The sequence below is a fragment of the Schistocerca nitens genome, chromosome 12, assembly GCF_023898315.1.
Source record: "Schistocerca nitens isolate TAMUIC-IGC-003100 chromosome 12, iqSchNite1.1, whole genome shotgun sequence".
Lineage (NCBI taxonomy): Eukaryota > Metazoa > Arthropoda > Insecta > Orthoptera > Acrididae > Schistocerca > Schistocerca nitens.
Window position 1 is genome coordinate 1,498,785 of NC_064625.1, and position 22,422 is coordinate 1,521,206.

A 22,422-nucleotide genomic window follows, 5' to 3' on the forward strand; every position below is an offset into this window, starting at 1 on the left:
GGCGTTTGCACCACGGTACCTGTCTCGTCGTATCTCATTCCGGCATTGTACTCGAGCCGGTGCTCGGGGACAGCTGATCGGTTCAGCTGTTTGTCAGCTTCTCTTCCTCGGCCTGTTTTAATCTGTTTCTTACGCATTCTCAATTTTGACTGAATCGTCTGTTCGGCTTAAAGATCTGAGAACTCGTTGCTTTGGAATGCTATTTGTAGGTGTAGTAATTCTTGGGTGAGGCTCTTTCTGTCTGACTGTCTGAAAGTGTTCGATCTCCGTGCTCCGGAGTCTTCAGTACCGAATTTCTTCGTGACAGGTAGTGATGGTGCGAGATGTGGAGGTGCAGGTTAGTGTGCGTAGGATTTTTATATACATTTTGACCTATGGATCTGTCCATTTTTCTCTTAACCGCCACACGGAGGAAAAGTAGTCGGCTCTATTTTTTGAATACCACGTGAATTTTATATTGCTACAGGCGGAGTTTCGATGTTCTGGCAACTCTTAGTTTTCTTGAGAATGTGGCACATCATTGTGGGGAAGACTGTCAGAACAGTCGAGAAGAGTTGTAAAGAAAATCAGTGACACATCGGACTGAAACGACTGAGCAGATAAGCTGTAGCCGAAACTGCCTCTAATACAATCGTGAAATAAAGTAGGGAGAGACGAGTATTGTGGTGCAAATGCCAAACTGCTGTGACGGCCCAGTTACAGTCTACAAAATAAAGCTGTCACAGGAATGGCAGTTACATTTTAAATAACACTCGTCGGTTGGAACTCAGTTTATTAAAACCTTGCCGGCCATCACGTCCGGTCAGAATACGGTGAGACAATTTACCTTTTACAGAATACTGACGTGAGACCTGAGAAATGGGAGCGTCGAAGGGTGCAGCGTACGTCGGGAATCGAACTCGACTGTGAATAGCGGCACCGGACCGACAGTAGTTGTGTCTGTTCGGAGACTGGACAGTGAGTACACGTAATGGCAAAACTAATGGCACCCGAAGAGACTGCTGGTCCGGTTGTCGAAATACCCCGTATAAAACGGAAAAGACAATTTGGTGTAATGGCCAGAAGTACACTGTCACATTGAGAAAACGTGAGAAATACCACACCACGATCTCTCTGTAATGAGCTGATAGAGATCGAGGTCCCTTACAGCAAAATTCTGGGGAAACATTCCTGAAAAAACTCCGATTTTGTTGGTGTAGTTTGTGTTCACCCTGTGTTCTCTGAGAACTTAATTAGGTCAAAAAACAGCAGCTGTGCAGTGCGAGATCCTCTCCTCTACCAATAAGTGGAGTCTCGGAGTGGGACCTCACCTTCTGGAGTATGAGAGAGATTACAAAATTATAAGAGTTTGCCACCAGTGGCATGCTTGTGAAACTTATTCGATTATTTAAATTCAAAAGCAGCCTTAGCATTGCTGATATTGTTTTTTCCAGGTAGAGGTGAATGAGAGTGGAATAACATTTTAGTAGAGGGCTGGCAGTTTATTTACTAAATTAGCTACACGTTTCGTAAGTACGCTATCCGACTGACATTGTTGTGACAGTCGACTGTGTAGCCTTGTGTTCTGTGACTCTGCCTTTTAAGCAGAAAGTAAATGAGGTGTAAAATGAGCTTATATGACAAACCATTTTATGAAATGATTGATTTGTATACTGAATGGCTATCATTAAGAAACTAATTGAAAAACTAAATATCCTATTTGAAGTTGGTGGACTGTAAATTAAACATTTGAGTTGCATTATTCACACTTTTGCATCAGATATGTGAACATTAAAGAGGTGGATTCTTCCATTCTCAGAAATGAAATACTAGAGTTTATCGAAGTAGGCAGTGTGTCCACAGCTATCCTCTCCAGGTAAGATTCGATTGCCCCCACCACTCGTGACGAGATTAACAGTGTCGCGTGTGATTTCGGTAATCTCTGTCGCCGAGGCGGCACGAATCGGACGAGTCCTCACTGTCGCACAGCCTACCGATCTCGCTTTTGTGTACTACAGGCAGAGCGGATGCTGCGCGAGGAGCAGGAGTCGGACGACCAGCTGCGGAAGCAGTTCGGCCAGCAGTGGACGCGTCTGCCCAGTGAGCGCCTCACGGAGACCTTCAAGGCGAACCTCGCAAAGTACCGCGAGATCCTCTCCAACGCTAAGAACGCCGACAAGGTGAGGAGTACTGTCATTTTTCTGGAACTGAGTATACAGGGTGTTACAAAAAGTTACGGCTAAACTTTCAGGAAACATTCCTCACACACAAATAAAGAAAAGATGTTATGTGGACATGTGTCCGGAAACGCTTAATTTCCATGTTAGAGCTCATTTTAGTTTCATCAGTCTGTACTGTACTTCCTCGATTCAGCGCCAGTTGGCCCAATTGAAGGAAGGTAATGTTGACTTCGGTGCTTGTGTTACATGCGACTCATTGCTCTACAGTACTAGCATCGAGCACATCAGTACGTAGCATCAACAGGTTAGTGTTCATCACGAACGTGGTTTTGCAGTCAGTGCAATGTTTACAAATGCAGAGTTGGCAGATGCCCATTTGATGTACGGATTAACTTGGAGCAATAGCCGTGGCGCGGTACGTTTGTATCGAGACAGATTTACAGAACGGAGGTGTCCCGACAGGAAGACGTTCGGAGCAATTGATCGGCGTCTTAGGGAGCACGGAACATTCCAGCCTATGCCTCGCGACTGGGGAAGACCTAGAACGACGAGGACACCTGCAGTGGACGAGGCAATTCTTCGTGCAGTTGACGATAACCCTAATGTCAGCGTCAGAGAAGTTGCTGCTGTACAAGGTAGCGTTGACCACGTCACTGTATGGAGAGTGCTACGGGAGAACCAGTTGTTTCTGTACTGTGTACAGCGTGTGCAGGCACTATCAGCAGCTGATTGGCCTCCACGGGTACACTTCTGGGAATGGTTCGTCCGACAATGTGTCAATCCTCATTTCAGTGCAAATGTTCTCTTTACGGATGAGGCTTCATTCCGACGTGATCAAATTGTAAATTTTCACAATCGACATGTGTGGGCTGACGAGAATCCGCACGCAATTGTGCAATCACGTCATCAACACAGATTTTCTGTGAACATTTGGGCAGGCATTGTTGGTGATGTCTCGATTGGGCCCCATGTTCTTCCACCTACGGTCAATGGAGCACGTTGCCACGATCTCATATGGGATACTCTACCTGTGCTGCTAGAACATGTGCCTTTACAAGTAAGACACAACATGTGGTTCGTGCACGGTGGAGCTCCTGCACATTTCAGTCGAAGCGTGCGTACGCTTCTCAACAACAGATTCGGTGACCGATGGATTGGTAGAGGCGGACCAATTCCGTGGCCTCCACGCTCTCCTGATCTCAACCCTCTTGACTTTCATTTATGGGGGCATTTGAAACCTCTTGTCTACGCAACCCCGGTACCAAATGTAGAGACTCTTCGTGCTCGTATCGTGGACGGCTGTGATACAATACGCCATTCTCCAGGGCTACATCAGCGCATCAGGGATTCCGTGCGACGGAGGGTGGATGCACGTATCCCCGCTAACGGAGGACATTTTGAACATTTCCTGTAACAAAGTGTTTGGAGTCACGCTGGTACATTTTGTTGCTGTGTGTTTCCATTCCATGATTAATGTGATTTGAAGAGAAGTAATGAAATAAGCTCTAACATGGAAAGTAAGCGTTTCCGGACACATGTCCACATAACATATTTTCATTCTTCATGTGTGAGGAATGTTTCCTGAAAGTTCGGCCGCACCTTTTTGTAACACCCTGTATGTATATGTGGTTATAATAGAGGGAAACATTCCACGTAGGAAAAATATGTCTAAAAACAAAGATGATGTACTTACCAAATGAAAGTGCTGGCAGGTCGACAGACACACAAACAAACACAAACATACACACAAAATTCAAGCTTTCGCAACAAACTGTTGCCTCATCAGGAAAGAGGGAAGGAGAGGGAAAGACGAAAGGATGTGGGTTTTAAGGGAGAGGGTAAGGAGTCATTCCAATCCCGGGAGCGGAAAGACTTACCTTAGGGGGAAAAAAGGACGGGTATACACTCGCGCACACACAAACATATCCATCCACACATACACAGACGCAAGCAGACATATTTAAAGACAAAGAGTTTGGGCAGAGATGTCAGTCGAGGCAGAAATGCAGAGGCAAAGATGATGTTGAATGACAGGTGAGGTATGAGTGGCGGAAACTTGAAATTAGCGGAGATTGAGACCTCGTGGATAACGGGAAGAGAGGATATACTGAAGAGCAAGTTCCCATCTCCGGAGTTCAGATAGGTTGGTGTTAGTGGGAAGTATCCAGATAACCCGGACGGTGTAACACTGTGCCAAGATGTGCTGGCCGTGCACCAAGGCATGTTTAGCCACAGGGTGATCCTCATTACCAACAAACACTGTCTGCCTGTGTCCATTCATGCGAATAGACAGTTTGTTGCTGGTCATTCCCACATAGAATGCGTCACAGTGTAGGCAGGTCAGTTGGTAGATCACGTGGGTGCTTTCACACGTGGCTCTGCCTTTGATCGTGTACACCTTCCGGGTTACAGGACTGGAGTAGGTGGTGGTGGGAGGGTGCATGGGACAGGTTTTACACCGGGGGCGGTTACAAGGGTAGGAGCCAGAGGGTAGGGAAGGTGGTTTGGGGATTTCATAGGGATGAATTAAGAGGTTACGAAGGTTAGGTGGATGGCGGAAAGACACTCTTGGTGGAGTGGGGAGGATTTCATGAAGGATGGATCTCATTTGAGGGCAGGATTTGAGGAAGTCGTATCCCTGCTGGAGAGCCACATTCAGAATCTGATCCAGTCCCGGAAAGTATCCTGTCACAAGTGGGGCACTTTTGTGGTTCTTCTGTGGGAGGTTCTGGGTTTGAGAGGATGAGGAAGTGGCTCTGGTTATTTGCTTCTGTACCAGGTCGGGAGGGTAGTTGCGGGATGCGAATGCTGTTGTCAGGTTGTCGGTGTAATGCTTCAGGGATTCCGGACTGGAGCAGATTCGTTTGCCACGAAGACCTAGGCTGTAGGGAAGGGACCGTTTGATGTGGAATGGGTGGCAGCTGTCGTAATGGAGGTACTGTTGCTTGTTGGTGGGTTTGATGTGGACGGACGTGTGAAGCTGGCCATTGGACAGGTGGAGGTCAACATCAAGGAAAGTGGCATGGGATTTGGAGTAGGACCAGGTGAATCTGATGGAACCAAAGGAGTTGAGGTTGGAGAGGAAATTCTGGAGTTCTTCTTCACTGTGAGTCCAGATCATGAAGATGTCATCAATAAATCTGTACCAAACTTTGGGTTGGCAGGCCTGGGTAACCAAGAAGGCTTCCTCTAAGCGACTCGTGAATAGGTTGGCGTACGAGGGGGCCATCCTGGTAACCATGGCTGTTCCCTTTAATTGTTGGTATGTCTGGTCTTCAAAAGTGAAGAAGTTGTGGGTCAGGATGAAGCTGGCTAAGGTAATGAGGAAAGAGGTTTTAGGTAGGGTGGCAGGTGATCGGCGTGAAAGGAAGTTCTCCATCACAGCGAGGCCCTGGACGTGCGGGATATTTGTGTATAAGGAAGTGACATCAATGGTTACATGGATGGTTTCTGGGGGTAACGGATTGGGTAAGGATTCCAGGCGTTCGAGAAAGTGGTTGGTGTCTTTGATGAAGGATGGGAGACTGCATGTCAACCCATTACATGCAGTCTCCCATCCTTCATCAAAGACACCAACCACTTTCTCGAACGCCTGGAATCCTTACCCAATCCGTTACCCCCAGAAACCATCCATGTAACCATTGATGCCACTTCCTTATACACAAATATCCCGCACGTCCAGGGCCTCGCTGCGATGCAGCACTTCCTTTCACGCCGATCACCTGCCACCCTACCTAAAACCTCTTTCCTCATTACCTTAGCCAGCTTCATCCTGACCCACAACTTCTTCACTTTTGAAGACCAGACATACCAACAATTAAAGGGAACAGCCATGGGTACCAGGATGGCCCCTTCGTACGCCAACCTATTCATGGGTCGCTTAGAGGAAGCCTTCTTGGTTACCCAGGCCTGCCAACCCAAAGTTTGGTACAGATTTATTGATGACATCTTCATGATCTGGACTCACAGTGAAGAACAACTCCAGAATTTCCTCTCCAACCTCAACTCCTTTGGTTCCATCAGATTCACCTGGTCCTACTCCAAATCCCATGCCACTTTCCTTGACGTTGACCTCCACCTGTCCAATGGCCAGCTTCACACGTCCGTCCACATCAAACCCACCAACAAGCAACAGTACCTCCATTACGACAGCTGCCACCCATTCCACATCAAACGGTCCCTTCCCTACAGCCTAGGTCTTCGTGGCAAACGAATCTGCTCCAGTCCGGAATCCCTGAAGCATTACACCGACAACCTGACAACAGCTTTCACATCCCGCAACTACCCTCCCGACCTGGTACAGAAGCAAATAACCAGAGCCACTTCCTCATCCTCTCAAACCCAGAACCTCCCACAGAAGAACCACAAAAGTGCCCCACTTGTGACAGGATACTTTCCGGGACTGGATCAGATTCTGAATGTGGCTCTCCAGCAGGGATACGACTTCCTCAAATCCTGCCCTCAAATGAGATCCATCCTTCATGAAATCCTCCCCACTCCACCAAGAGTGTCTTTCCGCCATCCACCTAACCTTCGTAACCTCTTAATTCATCCCTATGAAATCCCCAAACCACCTTCCCTACCCTCTGGCTCCTACCCTTGTAACCGCCCCCGGTGTAAAACCTGTCCCATGCACCCTCCCACCACCACCTACTCCAGTCCTGTAACCCGGAAGGTGTACACGATCAAAGGCAGAGCCACGTGTGAAAGCACCCACGTGATGTACCAACTGACCTGCCTACACTGTGACGCATTCTATGTGGGAATGACCAGCAACAAACTGTCCATTCGCATGAATGGACACAGGCAGACAGTGTTTGTTGGTAATGAGGATCACCCTGTGGCTAAACATGCCTTGGTGCACGGCCAGCACATCTTGGCACAGTGTTACACCGTCCGGGTTATCTGGATACTTCCCACTAACACCAACCTATCCGAACTCCGGAGATGGGAACTTGCTCTTCAGTATATCCTCTCTTCCCGTTATCCACGAGGCCTCAATCTCCGCTAATTTCAAGTTGCCGCCACTCATACCTCACCTGTCATTCAACAACATCTTTGCCTCTGCACTTCTGCCTCGACTGACATCTCTGCCCAAACTCTTTGTCTTTAAATATGTCTGCTTGTGTCTGTATATGTGTGGATGGATATGTGTGTGTGTGTGTGTGTGTGTGTGTGTGTGTGTGTGTGTGCGCGCACGCGAGAGTGTATACCCGTCCTTTTTTCCCCCTAAGGTAAGTCTTTCCGCTCCCGGGATTGGAATGACTCCTTACCGTCTCCCTTAAAACCCACATCCTTTCGTCTTTCCCTCTCCTACCCCTCTTTCCTGATGAGGCAACAGTTTGTTGCAAAAGCTTGAATTTTGTGTGTGTGTGTTTGTGTTTGTTTGTGTGTCTATCGACCTGCCAGCGCTTTCGTTCGGTAAGTCACATCATCTTTGTATATAATTCTGTAACAGATTGACACCTACCGTTCACAGGTATTACCCCGTACTTTATTTTCGAGACTTTTAATACTGTGGGAGTTACACTTTGGACACTGCAAATGTCCCGCCAGATTTCACGTGGACAGCTGCTCGGTGGTGACTGCTGGCGAGCAGTTGCCGGCGTCTCATCGGCAGCCACTATTCACCACCGGCAGAAGTTGAGCAGTTACCTTGTCAAAACTTCTCGGAACCAGCAAGGGACCTGAGCACATCGTCGTGTGGTTATTATCCCTTTATCCGTTATTGTTAAGACACTTTATCCTTCGAGTGGAAATCCTGTCCTATTAACTGGTATCCGCAGCAGTCGGAGTCAAAAACGCGTGGAATATTTTCAGTATTTTCGCAACGATCAGATTTGTGTAATACGTGAGTGTTTTTAACAGTTTTGTTGTTGTGACTCACCGAAGCCTCACTTCTGTTCCAGTCCGTTAATGCCATTTCATTTGGCGGGTAGAGTTAAGTGCGATTTGAAGTGGGACGAGGTATGAAAGGAAGTGTGTGCACACGCTAACACTGTGTGCTTCCTGGACGTACAACTGCTCACGCTACTCCGCTCCGCCCCCTTCCTCTTTACTGTCAGTTTTCCTCACGTATTCCTCTGTAAGGGAGGCACGGAGGCAGCACAAAAATTCCATTAGTGTGCCAATGTCGGCTGGAAAAATGTGAACTTTTTAAGAAAAATTACAAAAATTGAGCATTTTCTGGATTCTTTTACCTCATCATAATTATTGGATCTCACAGGTTGGAGCCGTACATACTGAATTTAACTGCTGGCTCGTATCAGGAGTTCACACTCAATGTATCATGAGTGAGATATAATCTGTCAGGGAATAACATTGAAATTAATGCAAAAACATCCAAATCTGTAAGCAGAACACCAAAACTGATGTTGAGGTAAAGCCATTTTTTTGGCACCAAACTGAGAGACTTTGTCTCTGCCCCTTCTTTAGTGTGTGTATCATTCTGTTCAGTTACTACTCATTTTCTGCTTCCTCAAGAAAGCCGAAGTATAGCAGTTGTCGAATTGAAATTTTATTTGTAACGCTGGTTTTATTTTAAATTTCGTATTGTGTTCAACACAAAGTTCGGAATCAATTTCGTCAATTTGATAAGTCTCGACAGTTGAAATGAGAAATTTGTCTTCGGTTTTCTTACGTTGACGTTCATAAATTGTTGGCGGAGCGAAGTGCGACCTCTGTTTAGTATCTCCTATTACTTGAAGCGCAGTCGTACACAGAAACCGTTCAAAACTCGTAAAGGTCCAAACTGCAGAGCAAGAAATGTAGTCTTTACACTAGCTATAATTGCTGAAACTGAATTACTGTAACGAAATGTCGCTTCTAGGGCTGCGTTGTGCATACATCTTCAGCACGTACGGTGTTTTTAATATCTTGTGCCCCATGTGGTTTTATTCACTGAACCCTCTTGCTTCCTCCCCTGCTTTTAACAGGCTGGACCCCTGATGCGCTGTTCTTAAGTGTTTGAGATAATATCATCACACGAACACACTCTTTCTCAATTTCACTAGACCAAAAATCAGAAACTTTCCACCACCATTTGCTGTGTCACTATATTATTCGCGTTCCCAAAACTGTATTTCCTCCCTCTCTCACCCCCCCCCCCCCCCGTACCCCTTCACAAATTGTAGCACTCATCATGTTGAACACATCCAAGCCTGTCATTAGTGTCTCGGGGCTACCCCTACTACATTCACTACATTTAAACAACATTCTACAGATCCCACCAAGAAATGGGCCATAATTTCCTTCACTCGTGAGCAGTGAGTAACTTAGAACCAGATGTATAGTAACACTCTGTTACTAAATATCATTTATTGTGTGAGGAAATAGTACCTGGAATTGCCAACAGACGGGGAAAACACTGATCGTTGCTTCCCCTCGTCTGCTACTTCGCAGCTTTCCCCGAGCCGTGTCTTTTTTTCCTCTGAGGAATGATCTGACAGTTCCAAAAGCTAGGATTAATATTTCCAGTTTCAAATGTATGTAGAAGCAGTACTAGAATATCTCCCTGTGCAGGTAACTACTTGCCTTGCCGATACGTCCAGTTGTAGTGTCACAATTTGGGGAAATCAATTTTCAATACAGTTATTTGCTACACGGTCACAAGTACCGTAGTGACTGACGGCGTTCGGATCGTCCGCAGGTGGTGCGCGACAAGTTCGAGGCGCACCGACAGTCGATCGCCCTGCTGGGAGGTGGCGAGGCGGAGCTGAAGGCGGCCGTCCCCGCAGGTGGCGGCGGCTCCGGCGGCTCGGCTGCGACGGCCCGCCTCAGGGTCCTCATCGAGCAGGTGAGGCTGGTGGAGATACGGCACTCGTGTCCCGTCTCTCCGCTAAGTGCGTATTGTGAGTAATCTAAAGTTTACAGTGAAAACCGAACTGAATGTCGGCGTGTGATTTCCGTCTTCTGTGGACCTGTAGAGAGAACTCTTAATGCAGAACACAATTCTAGATTTTTTTTTACACGTCTCCCGAAAGGGCTAGTGTCGTAAGTGAACCCGTTGCGGAGAAAATAGGAAGCGATACACTAGTCGCTATACGTCTCCACAAAAGATCATTTGTGAAAAGACGGAGGTATCGCGAGCACTTTTGTGTCGTATTTGGGAGCAGTTGCACAGATATTAGGCAGCTGAAATATTGACTCTGCAAAATAAGTCTGTTACCTAACAGTGACCCTAAACTAGACCGACCACTGTACGGTTGACAATTACACAAATGAAAGATACAAGTTTCATTCGAAGAAACAGTGAAAAATAAAATTGTTTTCCAGAACCCTCGTAACAAATCCCGAGTCTCCCATTTCGTATTGCCCATTAGTGTTATCCACGAATACGTACATAATGCCGTATGTTCATTATCTTTGCCAGTGATCTAATCGGATTCTACTGAATTACTGCTCACAAAAGCCCAAAATTTACCGTTAAAAATAAGTGGGACTGTAACAGCTGAAAGGCCGAAGAGTCGTTTACGATTGCCGACGAGGTACGCCTTTTTCTCAAAGTAATCGGACTATTAGCAGTTGACAAATGGGAAGCTCGGGTTTGCAAAAAAGTGTATCTGTTGGTCGAGTGCAGTTGTGAGAGTGCAGATGGTATTGTTCTGTTGCAGGAATTTGACAAACTGAGAAAAAGTAAATAGGTAAGGGGAGATACAATATGTGTTGGATGCTGTTTAGGACAGAACTTTATTAATGCACTGCCTTGTATACGCCTCACACTTGTTCATTGTTGGCAACAACATAATATCAAATTGTGAAACTGTTTGTTGGGATTGGCTTTATTGGAGACAGGAATAGTACATTACACATCTTGTAATGAAATACAATTAAATTATCAAATAGAAATAAAGTTGACATTTAAGTTGTTTTTTCTCCAAATAGAAAATCGGTCTTTTTAGAAACTCTCTTTCTCTGCATCTATTATTATTAACTTGTGACATTATTTTTTTGTTAAGTGTAAATTTTCATAATAGCATAGTTTTCCAACTGATATTGTGGTGGTGCCGCCCCCCCCCCCTCCCCCCTCCCATGAACTGTGTACCTTGCCGTTGGTGGAGAGGCTTGTGTACCTCAGCGATACAGATAGCTGTACCGTAGGTGCAACCGCAACAGAGGGGTATCTGTTGAGAGGCCAGACAAACGTGTGGTTCCTGAAGAGGGGCACCAGCTTTTTCAGTAGTAATTTTTCGCAAGGGCCTGCAGCTTTACTGTAGGGTTAAATGATGATGCCGTCCTCTTGGGTAAAATATTCCGGAGGTAAAAAGGTAAAATAGTCCCCCATTCGGATCTCCGGGCGTAGTCCCCCATTCGGATCTCCGGGCGGGGACTACTCAAAAGGATGTCGTTATCAGGAGAAAGAAAACTGGCATTCTACGGATCAGAGCGTGAAATGTCAGATCCATTAATCAGGCAGGTAGGTTAGAAAATTTAAAAAGGAAAATGGATAGGTTAAAGTTAGATATAGTGGGAATTAGTGAAGTTCGGTGGCAGGAGGAACGAGACTTTTGGTCTGGTGAATACAGGGTTATAAATACAAAATCAAATAGGGGTAATGCAGGAGTAGGTTTAATAATGAATAAAAAAATAGGAATGCGGGTAAGCTACTACAAAAAGCATAGTGAACGCATTATTGTGGCCAAGATAGACAAGAAGTCTGAAATGTTGTTTCCTGGCTAAGACACAAGTTGAAAATATTGTCACTATTTTTTATTTACTTAAATTTGCCATATTTCGTGACAGTACCTTTTCCGTTAGACGTTTGCAAGGCGATATTAGTCTTGGCTTCAGTTGTCTAAGTATGATTCCACAATGCATCTTTGTCGGCTGCAGAAAAGACATGGTTCAACGTGTTTGCCTTCATTTTGGTGTTTCAAATACCATTTCTTCAAATGTAGTTTCATTTTTTATGGTTAATACAAAAAAAAATAGTAACATAATTCAAAATTATTTATGACGGCGACCTTCACATTGTTCTTCCGTCAACACACACACACACACACACACCACCACCACCACACACACACACACACACACACACACCACCACCACCACCACACACACACCACCACCACCACACACACACACACACACACACACCACCACCACCACCACACACACACACACACACACACACACACACACACACACACACACCAAGAGTTAGCTGCCGACTGACTATAGTCAAAGACGACTCCAGCATCAAAGATATTTTACACAACACACAAGCTTTCACTTGTAATCAGTCTCTTTGCTATTCTTCGATACATTTACTAATAGTAATCAATATGCTTTCACTCTCAAAAACATAAGTAAATTAACATATAATAAGGCAAATTACAATAAATTCTTACAAAAAGTATAAAAAAAAAAACATTTAAAATTTGGTATCGACAAATACAGTAAAAAAAAATAACATCTCCCAGATCCATTACAAGCCCATGCCTACTACAGTAGTACAAGTTTATATGCCAACTAGCTCTGCAGATGATGAAGAAATTGATGAAATGTATGATGAGGTAAAAGAAATTATTCAGGTAGTGAAGGGAGACGAAAATTTAATAGTCATGGGTGACTGGAATTCGTCAGTAGGAAAAGGGAGAGAAGGAAACATAGTAGGTGAATATGGATTGGGGGTAAGAAATGAAAGAGGAAGCCGCCTGGTAAAATTTTGCACAGAGCATAACTTAATCATAGCTAACACTTGGTTCAAGAATCATAAAAGAAGGTTGTATACCTGGAAGAATCCTGGAGATACTAAAAGGTATCAGATAGATTATATAATGGTAAGACAGAGATTTAGGAACCAGGTTTTAAATTGTAAGACATTTCCAGGGGCAGATGTGGACTCTGGCCACAATCTATTGGTTATTAACTGTAGATGAAAACTGAAGAAACTGCAAAAAGGTGGGAATTTAAGGAGATGGGACCTGGATAAACTGACTAAACCAGAGGTTGTACATAGTTGCAGAGAGAGCATAAGGGAACAATTGACAGGAATGGGGGAAAGAAATACAGTAGAAGAAGAATGGGTAGCTTTGAGGGATGAAGTAGTGAAGGCAGCAAAGGATGAAGTAGGTAAAAAGACAAGGGCTAGTAGAAATCCTTGGGTAACAGAAGAAATATTGAATTTAATTGATGAAAGGAGAAAATATAAAAATGCATAAAATGAAGCAGGCAAAAAGAATACAAACGTGTCAAAAATGAGATAGACAGGAAGTGCAAAATGGCTAAGCAGGGATGGCTAGAGGACAAATGTAAGGATGTAGAGGCTTATCTCACTAGAGGGGAAAGATAGATACTGCCTACAGGAAAATTAGAGAGACCTTTGGAGAACAGAGAACCACTTGTATGAACATCAAGAGCTCAGATGGAAACCCAGTTCTAAGCAAAGAAGAGAAAGCAGAAAGGTGGAGGGGGTATATAGAAGGTCTACACAAGGGCAGTGTACTTGAGGACAATATTATAGAAATGGAAGAGGATGTAGATGAAGATGAAATGGGAGATACAATACTGCGTGAAGAGTTTGACAGAGCACTGAAAGACCTGAGTCGAAACAAGGCCCCGGGAGTAGACAACATTCCATTAGAACTACTGATGGCCTAGAGAGAGCCAGTCCTGACAAAACTCTACCATCTGGTGAGCAAGATGTATGAGACAGGCAAAATACCCTCAGACTTCAAGAAGAATATAATGATTCCAATCCCAAAGAAAGCAGGTGTTGACAGATGTGAAAATTACCGAACTATCGGTTTAATAAGTCACAGCTGCAAAATACTAAAGCGAATTCTTTACAGACGAATGGAAAAACTGGTAGAAGCGGACCTTGGGGAAGATCAGTTTGGATTTCGTAGAAATGTTGGAACACGTGAGGCAATACTTACCCTATGAGTTATCTTAGAAGCTGGATTAAGGAAAGGCAAACCTACATTTCTAGCATTTGTAGACTTAGAGTAAGCTTTTGACAGTGTTGACTGGAATACTCTCTTTCAAATTCTGAAGGTGGCAGGGGTAAAATACAGGGAGCGAAAGGCTATTTACAATTTGTACAGAAAACAGATGGCAGTTATGAGAGTCGAGGGGCATGAAAGAGAAGCAGTGGTTGGGAAGGGAGTGAGACAGGGTTGTAGCCTCTCCCCAATGTTATTCAATCTGTATATTGAGCAACAAGTAAAGGAAACAAAAGAAAAATGTGGAGTAGGTATTAAAATCCATGGAGAAGAAATAAAAACGTTTAAGTTTGCCGATGACATTGTAATTCTGTCAGAGACAGCAAAGGACTTGGAAGAGCTGTTGGGTGGAATGGATAGTGTCTTGAAAGGAGGATATAAGATGAACATCAACAAAAGCAAAATGACGATAATGGAATGTAGTCGAATTAAGTCGGGTGATGCTGAGGGAATTAGGCTAGGAAATGAGACACTTAAAGTAGTAAAGGAGTTTTGCTATTTGGGGAGCAAAATAACTGCTGATGGTCAAAGTAGAGAGGATATAAAATGTAGACTGGCAATGGCAAGGAAAGCGTTTCGACGATAAATAGTTTGGACAAGAAGAGAATAGAAGCTTTTGAAATGTGGTGCTACAGAAGAATGCTGAAGATTAGATAGGTAGATCACATAACTAATGAGGAGGCAATGAATAGGATTGGGGAGAAGAGAAGTTTGTGGCACAACTTGACTAGAAGAAGGGATCGGTTGGTAGGACATGTTCTGAGGCATCAAGGGATCACAAATTTAGCATTGGAGGCCAGTGTGGAGGGTAAAAATCGTAGAGGGAGACCAAGAGATGAATACACTAAGCAGATTAAGGAGGATGTAGGTTGCAGTAGGTACTGGGAGATGAAGAAGGTTGTTACCCATGTATGTCCCTCTCAGTGCGACAATATGTATCTAATTGTATTACTTCTCCCTGTTGCTGCTGGTAATGTGACCGTACTTCCAACTCACATATTTTTTGTCTACAGTTATTTGTGATTGGACGTGAGAGAGAATTTCAGTTCAAAGTCACTGTCATAACAAAGTAATTCTGGAATTTATTTGTAGTTAGCAAAATAGGGCAGAACATATTTGCATATTCCAGGAATCACTTGTACAATCTGTAACTGGTTATTAGGTACCTGAAAATGTAACATCTCTTTTTGGCGAAATTATACGTACAAATGTAAAAAGTTGCCATAGTGTGTGGTCGAAGGCAAAACTTTAGCACTTTGAGGTTCTCAGGACACCCGATCAGAACAAAACGATTCCACTCACTGCGCGAGATATGAGACGGACAGAATATGCCCAAACTTACAGAACAGTGTAGTAATTCCAGTACCGAAGAAGGCAGGTGCTGACAGGTTTGAATAATACCTAACCGTTAGTTTCGTAAGGCACGTTTGCGAAAAATTGACATTAATTATTTACGGACGAACAGAAACTGGTAGAAGCTCGCATCGGGGAAGATCAGTTTGGGCTCCAGAGAAACTTAGGAACAAGTAACGCAAAACTGAGGCCTACATCTCATCTTAAGAGCTTTTGACAGTGTTTGGACTAATTTTGCCTATTGGAAGGCAATTGCTGGGCTTCTTTTCCAGAATTGATATTACTATTACTGTAACATTTCAAATGGTGTCTTTAGCTTTTACCCTTCTTATGAACAGGTGCAGATTTATACAATGTTCCTCTGAACTCAATAGCATTCCTTTATTTTCTCTGTGTAATCTCAGTTAATGCTATTTTCCTAACAAATATTACAGTTTTGCAAACATTTTCAACTCGTAGGCATCACATCTTTTAACCACATTCTCTGTTTTCTCGTCCCACGTAAACACTACGTCAAGCTCGTGTCGAGTGACATACTGTGGCAGTTATTTTCACATTTTGCCCAAACGTGTCCGCAGCTCGTCGTCTTCCACTGTTCTGACTTCGCGCGCACGGGGCCCCGGGTTCGATTCCCGGCGGGGTCAGCCTCGTGACGGCTGGGTGTCGTGTGTTCTTCGTCATCATTTCATCGTCATCGACACGCGGAAGTCCCCGAAGTGGTGTCAACTGAAAAGAACTTGCGATACGGCGGCTGAACTTCCCCGCACGGGGCCTCCCGGCCGACAGTGCCGTACGGTCATTTCATTTCATTTTTTGCCCAAACATCTCGGATACACTTTTGCCAAATTTACTTATAGAGTGAAAAATGGCGTTTATTGTGCCTGTGAACTGCTCTGTTAAGTTTTGGGGCGAAACGTGATCTGGAAGTCGTCCTAGAATTAGGAGTGTGAATGAGATCGGGACCGGCCGTAGTTTGTCACCGGCAGCTGGCAGCGGCGGCTCCTGCGAGCCGGTGTATAACTCGGACTCCTTCCTTCTCTGCATTCGTGGTGGGATTTAGGGAGCACGGTGTGTTATCAGATGAATGGGGAGCGGATAGATTTAAAGGCATTTTTGTTGCCATCGTACGTGAGAATGCTACACCTGCAGATGTAAGGAACACGAACCATTTTGCTGTAATATATACTGTTTTTAACATTAATGCTGAAATGTTTAAATTTTGTGTTTCCTTGTCACGCATTACGTTTTTACTCCTGAAGAATGGCTTCTGTCTCGTACCTATTTTGTTTGTGTGCACTCCCAGAATAAATGTGTCTGGTGGTATCTGGAACACTGGCAGGCAGGTTTGGCACACACGCTTCGGATTAGACTCGCCAGTGCCGTTTGTGAATTTTGGACTTAGCTGCTCCCTTTGGAGCTAACTTTATAAAAGGTTCAACTTTGGCAACCACTAAAAAATACTGGTAACATTAGAACCGTATATTAGAAATTTGAGATGCCGAATACCTACACTCGCATGTAATTGGATGCATATTTATGTGAACTTATTAATTCAAAATAGTATCTCCCCTTCCACCGTATGTCTTTGGATTTTAGTTCTCAGTTTATCTTATAGTCAAGTAGGTGTTAATTTTGTGAACACGCAGTTGTGTGTCCGGTAATATTTTTCTTTGTGTATGTTCTAATGTTTCAATCTGTAAATACATTAAAGTTCATAATCCAATTACAGGTAAAATTTCACCTTTTAAATGAATTTTGTTTCCCGTGACAAAGGTTTTAATAAATAATGAAGTCTGTGTCCTGTAATCTTTGACTTTTGTTGGCTTTTATTCGTAGTCAGAAGCACATTAGTTGAAATTTGTTAAAAAAACTGACACACTGAAAAAGTTAGTTAAAACAAAAATAGGCTTACTTTCCACTGCTTATTCTAGGATAATTTTCCTTTGTAACATAAGACAACATAACATTACCCGCACAGAAGTGACGGGATACGTCCCAGCAACTCGCAAGTCCCGTGCCTGCTGCCTCTGTAGCCGACTGTAACAGCAAAACTCTTGCAGGTGCGGATTTTGCGTACAAACTGACCTCTCTATTATGTCCCCTAAATTTTTGGTGGGATTTGTGTCGGGCAATCTGGATGGCCGTATCGTTCACTCGAATTGTCAAGAATCTTCTGGCCTGACTACATCTACATTCTGCAAACCGCTGTAAGTGCACGGCCGAGGGTACATCCCGTTCTGCCAGTTATTAGGATTTGTTCCCATTCCATTCGCGTACGGAGTGCAGGAAAAATTCTTGCATAAATGTCTCTGTGTGTGCAGTAATTATTTTAATCGTATCCTCGAGACTCTTATTTGAGTGATATATAGGGAATAGTAGTATGTTCCCACAGTCGTCATTTAAAGCGGGCTCTTGAAACTTTGTTAATAGGCTTTCTTGGGATAGTTTGTCTATCTTCAAGAGTCTTCCAGTTCAGCTGCTTCAGTATCTCTGTGACACTCTGCCACGGATTACACAAAGCTGTGACCATTCGTGCTGCCCTTCATCTGTATACGTTCAGTATCACCTGTTCGTCCCGTTCGGTGTGGGTCCCACAAACTCGAGCGATGTTGAGGATGGATCGCACCAGTGATTTGTAAGCAATCTCCTCTGTAGACTGATTGCACTTCCCTGGTATTCTACAAATAAATTGAAATCCACACAAATGAGCCTATGTGGTCATTCTATTTCATATGCCTACAAAGTGTTACACACACACGTATTTGTAAGAATTGGTCGGTTCCCACAGTGACTCATTGTTATTATAGTTCTGGGATAGTATGTGTTTTCATTTTGTGAAGTGCACAGTTTTACGTTTCTGAAGATAAAGATCTGACTGAATATTTATGCAGCTTCTTTTGGATAGTACATTGTAGATACGTGCATCATCTGCAAAAAGCCTGAGGTTACTATTAATATTGAGTGCAAAGTCATTGATATATGTCACAGACAGTAAGGGTCACAACACACTTCCCTTTGTCACAGCCTAAGTTAATTCTGCAGCTGACAATGACTCTCCTTCCAAGACATCGTGCTGTGTCCTCCCTACCAAAAAGTCCTCAAGCCAGTCATAAATTTCATTTGATATCCCCATATGATCACACAGTAAGCACAGGTGTGCCACAGAGTCAGATGCTTTTTGGAAATTGAGCAGTACTGCCTAATTGACGTGGTCCGAAGCTTCCGGTGTGTCGTGTGAGAAAAGTGCGAGTTGGCTTTCACTTGACAGGTGTTTTCGAAACCCGTGCCACTTGGCATTGAGGTGGTCATTCTGTTAGAGATACCTCATCATGTTTGAACTGAGAAAATGATCTAAGATTCTATAAGAATTCAATATTAGACAGTAGTTTTGTGGATCACTTTTAGTACCCTTCTTTAGACAGGTGTGACGTGTGCCTTTTTTCAAGAACTGGAGGGAGGGAGGGGGGGGGGGGTGAGCAGTGCCAAATTCATATTATTCAGGAACAAGACCTTGTTTCACAAAGTGCCAAGCATCCAGTGCACATTGGTCTATCGATTACTCTCGTATGATATTGAACGCATACTTGTTGGTTTTTGAACATTTTTCATCAAATTATAAGTTGATTTCAGAATGAATCATAAGTTGATTTTTGAATGCGTGGATAGTGTACGTGATGTCTCTGCCAGGGGAATCCCCGTCACATCTAGAAATAAACTTTCCTGCAGACAAAAGGGGACGAGGTCTTAACGAGCTGAGCGAATAAAGCCGAAAGGGTGAATGACAATCGCTGTATATGTGGTTGACTGGGTTCGCAAATGATCAGCGTTTTTATAATTACTAGCGAATTCCGTAGATTCAGACTACCAGAGTGGACATAAACGACTAACAGGAATAACAGGCAACAAAGATTACGTATTGTCTTCTCCGTGTATCCAAGAAAATGAAATGTTGACAGAAAATTTTTGGCCGGACCGCTACACTACTGAGGGCCAGTTGAACAATCCCCGGCTAGCAACCGCTAAAGTTCTATTCTGGGAGTAGCGCGGAAAACGCGTTGTACGTACACTTTTATTAATCTTTTCTGCTGAGGCCAATTTATTTGAAACGAAGTGTTTAATCCACACTATTGGCTAGTTTCACCTGTTCGCTGCATTTCAAGTTCACGTTTTCATCTTCTAGCACGTATGTTATTATGCCATAATAAAGAACCAAACATGAGATAATACGGTACTGGTACTCCAAGAAAATTTACATCTGAATCTGGACATACAAATGTGCACTTTAAGCCGAATTATGCATTTTAGTATGGTTCACAAAATCCCCACGCTCTTGGAGTATTCTCTAATGTCTTGTTTCTTTTATGACATAATGTAAGATCTTCTAATGTTTTACACGTACGAACATACGGGCTTCCTGCGTCATCGTAGCTGCACGAGCGCGGCGATGCCTGTCATCTGGTGCAACTGCTGAAACAAATCTATTTCTAACAGGTTGCGGGAAAATATTCCGAATGTAACACACATTCAAAGACCACACAAAATACTTATGTACATATTTGCACTTGACGACGAGAAAAAAATTCTCTCAATGCGTAGTGCTAAACGTGAAAAAATATGTAACTAGTGTAGTATTTCATTATTTAAATAATGAATGGCAGCTGTAGGCTTTCGAAGACATAGACTATGACATATGAAATTGAGTGAAACGTTCCTACTTCCCAGACAGTTATCAGTTCCAGTTACATTAGCGGTTTTAATTAGGTAGTAAACAAGTCTCTGACAAGTCTTTTGATGCCTGTTATGTACATATATCATACATATAGTGCAGGGGGGTGTCCTATACATAACTTTTACAGCTTAATACCTTATTTCCCTCATTTTACATTTTACCACGTTTTACACAATTTTTTTTAAGTCCCTCGAAAAGTGTAGAAGCGAGGTCTCACTGTAGTAACTATATCCTTTCTTGAAACAGAATTTAAGCAGTATTTATTATTAGATATGTATATAAAGAGAAAAATGTTTAAATTAAAATAACGTCCAAATATGTGTTATTCTATGTCTCTTGCACTGCAGTCGTCTTTCTGAGGTTATGAGATACTGTGCCTCCTCCGTTACGTGGAAAACCACACACGTGCAAACTATCACTCACATTGTCGGCTTGTATAGCATCACAAAAAATGCATACATAAATACTACACGTGACAACGAGAATAATTTCTCGATACACTTTTTGCTCGGTATGAGAAACATATGTAACCAGTGCTGTGTTTAAACTAAAAACATTTGAGCGACACAAAGTAAATGACGGGGCCAACTAGCACTACAAGTGGCCAAATGTTGAAAAGCACTAAATACGGTTCGAGGAAGGTGTCATTACGATCACGACGATCACGGAATTGCATTTGCGCAGTAGAGACAGTTTGGAAACGGTTGTAATCGGCCACGAGATCTTTATCGGAAGGAACCTAATTACCCCCGTCAGCCCCCACGCCGAGTAGAGCTTGCCAGCGGCACGAGATGCGGCACGAATTGTTCCAACTTTTACACGTTTACCGGTTCAAATCCGCCGAGTAGATTGCCCTGGTGTCAAGAAATTTCACCACGTAGTATTTGTAAACACTACTGGACAACCGACATCTTGCTAGCGTAATTTTTTTCTCCACAAACATTTTTTCGTAATGCCTAAAGCGCGCGAAAATTATAAATATGTTGACCCAAAATCAGGTGCGTATTTACATTGCACATGCAGGAAATTGGTAGAGAGCTCTAAAAATGTCGTAAACAGCGGGAAAACGTTAATTGGAGGAATATAAAGGTGGGGTTATACTATATGTCTACAGTAAATGATATTACTGTAAATCGATATAGTTTGATGTTCCCGAAAGTGAGTTACCGAGGTAGAAAATTTGGGAGTTCACGGTACTACGAAATTTTAAGCGCAGAGCTGGTCTCCTCGGCAAAACAGAGTCGCGATAGGCGCAGACGACACGTAAATTACTGTTCGTGTAAAAGGCATTATTGGGACACAGTACGTTCGAAGTGATTTCGATATTTGCTAGGTAATTGTACGTAGGAAACTGTATTGCAAAAAGGAGAATTATTAGCACTATTTTACCGTAGGAGCTACGCAGAGTAAGTGGAGACCGCCGCTCGGCCGAGGCGGCGCGTCCGTCGAGACGAGTGTCAGGGTGTGCGGTGTGCGCAGGTGGAGACGATCAAGGCGGAGCGCGACGTGGTGGAGCAGGAGCTGCGCTCGGCGACCGTGGACATGCGGCAGCAGTTCCTGGCCGCTCTGGCGCAGGGCGGCATCGACGAGCCCGCCGTCTCCGTGGAGAGCCTGGGCCGCGTGTTCGGGCCGCTGCAGGCGCAGGTGCGGGACAGCCTCGCCCGCCAGGAGAAGCTGGTCGCCGAGTTGCAGGTAGGGGCGGGAGGGGGAGGCTGTGCGCCGCTGTGTCTCTGCGAGGGGTGTGTCCGGCTGAGTCTGGCAATTTAATTGTGTCTGTGTTCCACGTGTTACCTTCAAAAATTGGTGCAATACCTTTAATGTACCTGGCGGCAACAGCAGCAGCAACATCCCTCCCCCCTTCCCCCACCTCCTTTCATCAGTTGCAACGCAGGCACCAAATACTTAAATACTTTCTTCCGTCGAAGCTACAACTTTTTCAAATCCATCCCCGAAATGAAATGAGTTTTCCTCCCCAGTATCCTCACCGTACCACCCACCGTCACTTTTTGTCATTCTCCTAACCTCAGTAACCTTCTCGTGGAATTTTATTATATTTTCTGACCGTTATGCCTACGTCGAGGTTTCCACTGGTGATCAATCCTTTTGAACTTAATCTCCGTTAACACGTCCCCCTCTCTTTTATCATTATAAATATACTTTATTTGTTCTCGCTGTTTTCCCTGTGTATTAGTTATTAATTGCACATTTCGTATCTCTTTGCCATAATCTGTGT

At 43.9% G+C, this 22,422-nt stretch overlaps 1 protein-coding gene across 8 annotated transcripts in view; it reads left to right on the plus strand.

The window, feature by feature from the left end:
- Window positions 1-22,422, plus strand: part of LOC126215386 (programmed cell death 6-interacting protein) — a 168,801-nt gene that overhangs the window by 91,580 nt on the left and 54,799 nt on the right. For all 8 annotated transcript variants that reach the window (XM_049942088.1, XM_049942089.1, XM_049942094.1 and 5 more), the window contains exons 10-12: window positions 1,998-2,159; window positions 9,808-9,954; window positions 21,669-21,881. In XM_049942088.1, coding sequence (XP_049798045.1) covers window positions 1,998-2,159; window positions 9,808-9,954; window positions 21,669-21,881 — 522 coding nt within the window. The remainder of the gene's footprint in view (window positions 1-1,997; window positions 2,160-9,807; window positions 9,955-21,668; window positions 21,882-22,422) is intronic.